At 33.3% G+C, this 9,036-nt stretch overlaps 1 protein-coding gene across 2 annotated transcripts in view; it reads left to right on the top strand.

Annotated features, from left to right (window-relative positions):
* The first annotated feature begins 456 nt into the window (after positions 1 to 456).
* Positions 457 to 9,036, top strand: part of LOC132287104 (calmodulin-binding protein 60 A-like) — a 39,402-nt gene continuing 30,822 nt past the window's right edge. Inside the window, exons 1-3 of one of the 2 annotated variants that reach the window (XM_059789607.1) lie at positions 457 to 662; positions 3,357 to 3,435; positions 8,900 to 8,952. In XM_059789607.1, the coding sequence (XP_059645590.1) occupies positions 571 to 662; positions 3,357 to 3,435; positions 8,900 to 8,952 (224 nt within the window). In that variant the 5' untranslated portion in view covers positions 457 to 570. The other variant, XM_059789608.1, reaches the window with a different exon arrangement.

Raw genomic sequence — 9,036 nt, 5'->3', positions numbered from 1 at the left:
GGTACCATGTTTTTTAAATACTCGCTTAGCTAACTTGGAGAATATTTTGTGTTATTTATGGCGCTAATAGAGCTGTTTATGGATGTAATGTGTAACTTAATTAGCGGTGTGGGGTTTAATGCCATTTTCAATTGCAAAAATAAGTCCCTTTTGCGAAGGTATCACTTTTGTTCTAAATGTACCACATTTTTGAACTGAAGGTATCACTTTTTGGTCTCCAGGTATCATGTTTTCTAAACAAGGGTAATAAGGTAAATGTATTGAAATAGGAAGAAGGGTATTTTAGGCAACAAAAATTTTAATTCATGTGCCATGTCATTATTAAGGTCAAACATTTTTGTGAAAATATAAGACTTTGACTTCATTCATTCATGAGTAAACATACCTCCCTAACTCCATTTATATGTAAAAATCCCATATATATATATATATATATAACAGAAAGTGGGTAATTTATATGTTTTTTGGTTGGTGGAAAACGCGTGGTGGTCTCTTTGTCCTGTCAACAACCTCTTCGTGACCACGACGAACAACACTTGACTTGGGTGTTGTTTTCTGCGAACATCGATTATGGCACCGAAGCGACGGCAAGAGGATTTCAACGCTCGATCGGAGGGCAACAGTTCCGAGCCCAAGCGTCAAGAACTTCTTTCTATGAGAAAGTGAGGACTCTGTTCTTGTTTTTTGTTTTTTGTTTTTGTTTTTGTTTTCATACTCTTTGAATTCCTTTTTTTTTGTAAATTATGCCCAGTCACTGACGTAGTTTTTATACTTGGTAAAATTTTGAAAGTGTAAACTAAGTTAGATTTGGTCGTATGGTGAAAATTGTGGATGAATGTGCTTTGTTCAGGTGAGTTTTGGTTGTCTTTGGCTCGATATTATCTGGAATTGAGATTGTTGTTTGTTGTCCTTTCTTGTTTTTGATCTTTTTTGAATTTCCCTGTGAGTAATTTATGCCCAGTCAGTATATGTAGTTCTGTACTGGTATGCATATTTTGTAAGTGAAAACTGAATTGAGTTGGAATCGAAAACTGAATTGAGTTGGAATCGTTGGATTGTAAAGTAAAATGGTTGATGAATGTGCTTTGTGTGATTTGATTCTCTTTGGCTTAATATTATCGGGAGTATATTGTTCTTCCTGTTTGTTAAAAGGGCTAACCTACTGCATGAGAATCCCACAAGTGGGGCATGTGGAAGAGAGGTTCTTTTCGGTTTTGAACCCTTGATCTCCAAGTCACAATGGAGCAATCTACCTTTACTCTAGGCATGCCCAGTCACATTATGTTGTTGTGGACTCCTATTAAAACTGAATTGGGTATGATTATAGTAAAAACAGTTGATGAATGTGCTTTGTTCATGTGACAGTTGATTGTTTTATGGAGATTGGACTTTTATAAGTTTTATTGTTCTTGGGGAAGGTTTTGATGGATTTTCTGAAATTTATGGAAAACAGGGAAATATATGGAATAAAAAATTGGGGTAAAGTGCAAAAAATTCTCCTGAACTATTGCATTATGCAAATAAAACTACAAATTGCTCCCTAAACTAATGATTTGTTACAATTAAAGAGAAACTCACCACAAAAGACTATTTTATCCTTTCTCATTAAATTTATTATTTCTTATTAAATTATTTTTATTATCTTTTCACTCATCTAAACATTAATTATGCCATTTACCTTAATTTTATTATTAGTATCAATTTATCATAAAAATGAAAAAGTAAATAAATTTAGTTCTAATGACCATTTTTTAAATTGATTAACTTATTATTAAAACTTTACTATTTATAATAAAACTTACTATATTCGATTTAAAAATTTTAGCATAAAAAAATACTTTTTTTTTTTTCATACAATATATTTATGAAAAATAAATGATTTAATTAAATAAAAATAACCTTCTTTTTTTTTATGCAATATATTCATGAAAAATTAAGAAATTAAAATAAATTGTTATAAAATTTTCTATTGAAGATTTTTATTTCAACAATTAATTTCAAGAATTAAGGTAAATTTATACAATTTTAATGGAGAATATGTTATCAAATTAACATGAATTTTTTTCAAAATTTATTTTTTAAAGAAAATGGATTAAGTGTAATTTAATAAGATAGGGAATTATGGTCATTTAATGAAAATAGCCCAGACATGGGGCATTATGCAACAAAAATGTGATAGTTCAGGGATATTGTGAACAAATTTACTTCAAGGGTGTTATTTGCAAATTTAGACATAGTTTAGGAGTTTTTTTTTTTTTTTTTTTTTTTTTCACTTTACCATAAATAATTATGTTACCAAGTATCGAAGTGGGCAAGGGTGGAGAAAGCATGTGCCCGGGGGTAGCTGCCCCCCCCTCCCCCCTGCTGGCCACTAGATTTTTTTTTTTTTTTTTTGTGCTATACATAAATTTGTAGAAATTGATAAAATGCCCCCCCCCCCCCAAAATTAATAAAATGGCCCCTCTGTCCCTGAATCCACTAAATTTTACCCCCCCCCAAAATTAATAAAATGGCCCCTCTGTCCCTGAATCCACTAAATTTTATTTTATTTTATTTTATGCGTATAATTTGTAAATATTTATAAAATAACCCCATAAAATTTATAAATTATCCCCCATAAAATTATCTATTTCTAAAAACGTCTTTAATTCTTTGTTCCTATTCATTCTTATTCTTCAAATTTCTTTTTGTCATCTTCAAAAACTTTTGCATTCTCTTTTTACAATTAAAACCTATTTTTTCCTTTCAAAATTTGCTCATATTTTTTTTCTTTTTATTTCATTTTCTTCTTAAAAATTTCCTTTTTCTTCTTAAAAATTTCTTTTTTCTTTCACTCATGCATAATATTTGTGCAATAACCTTATTTATTTATTTTTTTTCTCTTCTTGTTCAATTTTTATTCACTTATTATAATGCACTGTTGTTATGCTATTATATTTTTGGCCTATTTGGAAAAAAAATTATTTTGTCAGTGTTAACTTCCCCAAATTCCTAGCTCCGCCCCTGGAAGTGGGTGTACTGTTGACATTGAGAAATTTAATAGGTTTACATTATAGAATTTGTGGTTTATGTGAATGGAAAATTGTATAGTTGTACTTACCAAAAAAAATAAAATTTGTACATTTGGGCTGGCTGATTTACTAAAGAATTGTTTAATTTGGGGGCTGAGTTGGCCTAGCATTGCATGGTTCATGAAAACATAACAAGAATGCTTACTTTAGTGAGAAATGGAGTGAGTGTGGCCGTATGGCTTTAATGTTGAGAAGTTTAATTATTTTGCTTAAACAATCAGTGATTGCTATTACATGAGTAATTTTATTTTCTCGGTTTCTGACTCTTTCTTTAATAATTTCTAGTGTGGTACAGGAGGTAATGAGGTTGGGTGCAGTCGAGAGATTTATGGAACCAGGTTTGGAGCAATTGATACGTCGAGTTGTAAGTGCATTTTCTGAAATTGTTTTGTTGAGATAACATATTCAATATGTTTCTTTGTAGAATATTATTTTAAAATTGGGATTAAAATATGTCATCGGTTTGTTGTTTTGCATATCATATTTCTATGGAGCTCATCAACATCATCATCATCACCATCACCATCACCATCCTTGTATTCATCCCAAATGAATAGGGTTGGCGACATAATCTCTTTTCCATTTTATTCTATTACATGCCATGTTTTATCTTATATTAAATTTTTATGGTCATTTTTTATTACTTCATTCCAAGTTATTTTTTTTCTGATCTTCTTTTTCTTATCGTTGCATCCGCGATACTACTTTCTATGTGTCCATACCCTAAACACACTTTCTCTTATTTTATCATTAATAGACACTATTTCTAATCGCTCCCTCACACTCTGATTAGTAAACATCCCTCTTCTAGTCACTCTTGCATCAATCTCAACATTCTCAATTCAATTCTAGGAATGCATCGTTCTTGTTTCTCTTGTACTGCCCAGCACCATGCCCCGTATAAGATAGTTGGCCTAATCCTATAAAATTTTCATTTTAACTTGTTTGGTATTTTCTTATCACATAGGATACCACTAGTCAGTCTCCATTAGTTGGTGAAGTCCTCATTGTAGGAGAATTATCAAATGTCTTTGTTTCTAAAGTTATCAACTATAGTTCATCAATGTGGGTGATTATCTGGTCTCCATAGAGTTCGAAGCCACTAGATGCTACAGTTTGCAAATTAATCAACTCCACAGTGGAGCTTTAGCCATCGATAAGGTGGATCTGGTATTGTTCTCATTCAGTGTCAAAGGCCACTCTGTATACCAGTGTGCTGGTATGCATTTAATAGTTCGAAGTACTTGATTGAGAATTCAAAAACTTAGTTTATTCTGTTTGTGGATCGTAAAGCCCAACAAATGGAGGTACAATTTTGGTCACTAGTATTCAAGACACTTAATGTAGTAGTAGCTTGCATCGATTCATTTGAATGCTAAAAGATGTCAACAAAAAATTGTATGATAGTTTATTTTGTTGGTGAATCAGTACATCCAGTTATCATCAATTTGACTTTGTATCAACATCATTCCATAAAGGATGCTAAGAGAATATTTGCGTTATCCTCCACCCCCTATGTTGGAACTTGAATATATAATTTTGGTGTTCATGCATCCACTGAGGGTGTTTGGGATGCCTTATGATCTTAAAATGATTCCACTATGTTATATGCTATGTTACCTGTACTAAGCGAAGTGTTGGATGCAGGTGTGCATCATTTGTTGGACTTCCTCAAATCTCAAATCTTAGGATACAAGAATATGTGACTAAAAGTTGAATACGGATACGTAGAGAGGGGGCGAAGGGAGGGTGGGCGAGGGGAGGGCCAGCCCACCCCCTCCCCCCACCTATTTTTTTTTTCTTTCTCAAAAGTGTATTAATACTAACTATTTATAATTATTAATGTTAATTTTGTATAGGAAAGCTAAAGTTGGCCCACCCCATATCTTTCTCAAAACTCTAATAATGGTAATTATTTATAGTTATTAATGGTGATTTTTGGAATCTTTGGGAGTTTGGAGGCCCTGTTTAGGGATGACAATTTCTTCCGACTCGACGGGTTTTCGGCTCTCCCCTGCACTAAATGGGGTGGATTTAGTGGCCCCTAAATGGATTTGGGACGGGTATGGTAAAATAATTGAAAACCCGAAGCGGGTTTGGGGCGGGGGTGGATTTAGTGATGAACCCGCCCTTTTAATTATTATTTTTATACATAAAAATATATATTTTATATTTTTAATATTGTTACTTTGTTGGAATTGTCCGTTAATATATTTTTTCACTACTTAGTAATTTACAAGTTGGGCCAGCTTATTTATTAGCTCAATTTGAGCACATTGGGCTATTATGTATATATTTTTATTACGTAATAAAAGAGGCATAACACAGCCCACCCCCGTCGCGTCTCGCAATTAAACGGAGTACAATAGGGTGGAGTCGGTACTTTGTCTACTGGAGTAGGGACAAAGATGGTATAACAATTACAAACCCGTTTCGGAGTAGGGACAGAGTTGGTGTGATAGATTTTCTAACGGGGTGGAATAGGGTTTAGCCAAACTCGCCCCAATTTCGCCCCGTTGCCATCCCTAGCCCTGTTAGGCCTTGTGTTTCTGTCGAGGAATGTGTTTCCCTTTTGAACGCTTCTTTTATAGAATCTTTACTTATCAAAAAAAAAAAATTCCCATTTGTAGTTACCAATCTATGGTAAGTAAAGGTGGTTTGTGAAAGAAATTACTTGTGACCCCTTTAAAGTCTTTATTAGCATTGCTTTTAAAAATTCAATTTAATGAAAAAAAATGTTGTAATCCTTGCTACAATATATTAGAACTCTCTCTTTCTCTCTCTCTCTACATATTTATATATGTATATAAATTAATTGTTATAAATTGAAGAGAAGAAAAAGAATGCTCAACACCTCATTTATTGGTTGTTAACTAATCTTGTCTCCATTTATTTTTCTCATATCATTTATAGAGTTGCTATTAAAATTGTGCATTAAAAATGCGCCGAAACAAAAATAGTTAAAATTTTTATTTTTTATTTTTAAAATTTAACTTTATATTACTACTTTGTGACTGTATTAAAAAAAAAAAAAAAAACTACGTATGTAAATACATTATATGTTTTAGTATAGTGCATTGTTCTAAAGTTGTTGTTTTATTAGAAAATATTCAGTTGTTACTCAAATTAAATAGGAGATGTGGTAAAAAAAAAAAAGAAAAAGATTTCAATCTATCTTATAGAGAAAATACTAATCTTGTCTCCATTTATTTTTCTCGTATCATTTATTTTGCTATTAAAATTGTGCATTAAAAATGCACCGAAACAAAAATAATTAAAATTTTTATTTTTTATTTTTAAAATTTAACGTTATATTACTACTTTGCGCCTATATGTAGACATGAACTATGTATGTAAATACTACTTATCAAAAAAAAATTAAAAAAAATAACTACGTATGTAAATACATTATATGTTTTAGTACAGTGCATTGTTTAGAGTCGTTGTTTTATTAGAAAATATTCAGTTATTACTCAAATCAAATAGGAGATGTTGTAAAAAAAAGAAAAAAAAAAGGTTTCAATCTATCTTATAGAGAAAAAAACTAGTCTCTACTATTAAATGTGAGTTTATTTTTATTTTTTCAATCATGCTATGTGGACAATCTGGGTGTCCACGAAAAGGGTAATCTGAGAGTCCATGTAACAGCAGACTTGTAATGTTCCGTTTGACAATAACTTTGTAAATCTATTAGATCCTAGAAATGGCAACAAATTTTTTTAAATTTTTTATCTTTTACCCCTTGGCAAGAAAACTCACACACCTATTTGTTTAAATCTTCACCATCCACTTTGGGAGGCAGAGGAGATACCACTGGGCTACAACCCTTGGTGGGAAATGGCAACATTTTTAGTTATTGTAATTCTTTCTGATGATACATCACTCTCTGTAAATGATTTCTATTAACATTGTAAAGAATCACCATTTAGTAGAGTATTTGTCTTCAAGAGTGGTCATTGCTGCTCACAAAATTTTCAAAGTTAAGGCACTAAGTCTGTCTACACAAAAGGGAGTGTGTCTAAGGGGCTGTTTGTGTGAAGACTAATAAGGATGGATTTGGGTGTTTTGTTTTCTATCACAAGGCGAAATATGAAGATGAAAATCTAACTGTGCTAGCAAGTGAAACAGAATGGTCTTGGATGTGCAAACTAAATGGAATAAATGCAAGGCACACAACAATGGTTTGCAAGAATACAACAGATACGGAGTTCATGGATAGAGAAAATGCAAACACACAATACATAAGGATTTACTAGGTTCAGCACCTGCCCACGTCCTTGCCTCCAGGAGAGCCTCCCGAGGATTTTCAGATCTTACTATCACTCTTCTCTTTACCAGGTAGAGAAGAAACCATTATAATGGTTCTTTTCGCTGGCTGAGAACCCACCCTCTCTTTTACCAGGATCAGAGAAAATCTTTTCTGTTTAGTAATGCTACTGGCAGAAATAAGATTTGTAGTCAGCTATGGAACATGAAGTGTGTCCAATAAAGTTAAAGGAGTAACTGATAGGTGACCCTTCCTAACAATGGAAGATGGAGAGTCATCCGCAAGGCTTACCTTGCAATGGCTAGAGTAGATACTATAAGATTAGAAGGAGGAGGACATACCAGTCAAATTGTCTGAAGCACCAGAATTAATGATAATGTTTAGATGCAATAGTACCTGAGTGGGCATAAGTGGAGGTTGGTTGAGATGATGTCTCCATCTGATTATAGAATTGTTTATAACTTGTCCAAATCTGCCCGAGTCAAGGTAACTGTGGCAAAGGAAGAAGAGGCAGAGTTGTTAGGAGTTGACAACGAGACTGGTTGTGTAACATAATGTGTAGAGGAACGTGACTTCTGTTGTTTCTGCTGTGGTGGGCATCCATGCAGTGCATAACAATGAAATTCAATATGACCAAGCTTCCCGTAATGGTCACATCACCCACGTTGTTGTCCAGGAGGAGGACCAGTGCTAGAACTTTGAACTAACTCAGATGGTGCAGTTCGTGAAGAGTTGGGAACACGAACTGCCATAGCAGAGTGATCAACATAAGCAGTGCCTCGTGGATGAGTCTGAAAGCTCTCATCTGATAACACATAGCAATATGCATCCTTAAGAGTAGGGAATGAAGACAACACCAACAAATGAAAACGAGCATACTCAAACTCGTCGTTTAACTCAGTAAGAAATTGAAACACCCTATTCTTCTCCACAATCCCCGCATATAAAATTGCATCATTTGGATCCTTGCAAGAGTAGTGGAAGGAATCATAATATGACATCCTTCCAATATAACATGAAGCTTGGCAATGTAACCTGAAATTGTCAAGTTACCCTAAGAAATCGAAATCTCGTCCTAACTGCAAAATTCCCAAATCTGCTTAGCAGTTTTCATGAATTTATATATAGTCAACGGCTATGTTTGGCTGCATTGATTTGACTAGCCAAGACATAACCATGGAATTATTACAATGCAGCGAATGCATTGTGGATATGCCTTCTCTCACTCAGCTGGCTCTTTCTCAGAACCAATAATATAATTAATCTTCCAAATCAAATAGTTGGAATCATCCAACTTCACTATAGTGATCTGAAGTCCTGAATTTTCTCATGAGTTGTTGGGAAAAATGGAACCACCACCCATAAAACCCGAGTCATGAGAATTAACTGTCAAGGACCCTGAATCTATCATTCCCTGTCTACGAATCAAGGCAATGAGCAATAGTTTTATGCAATATTGAAATTCTACATTACGCTACATTTTATGGTTCTACAAATGGTACATCATTATTGATTGTTTAAATAGTCAGTAATATCTCGTTGATGTTATATGTGTTTCCAGGTTAAAGAGGAAATTAAATTAGCACAAGAAACTAGTTTGACTAGCTTTAAGGGGTGAGGATTATAACAACTATCATAAATATATGTTTTCTTTCTCCCTCCTCTTTTTTTTTTTCCCCAGTGATTAGGTGACAAAGT

This window comes from Cornus florida, unplaced genomic scaffold, assembly GCF_030987335.1.
Source record: "Cornus florida cultivar Cherokee Brave unplaced genomic scaffold, ASM3098733v1 CherokeeBrave_3.0.0_Hap2_Chr11, whole genome shotgun sequence".
Classification (NCBI taxonomy): domain Eukaryota; kingdom Viridiplantae; phylum Streptophyta; class Magnoliopsida; order Cornales; family Cornaceae; genus Cornus; species Cornus florida.
The sequence above is the reverse complement of the archived record's forward strand: the minus strand, read 5'-3'. Positions and strand labels throughout refer to the sequence as shown.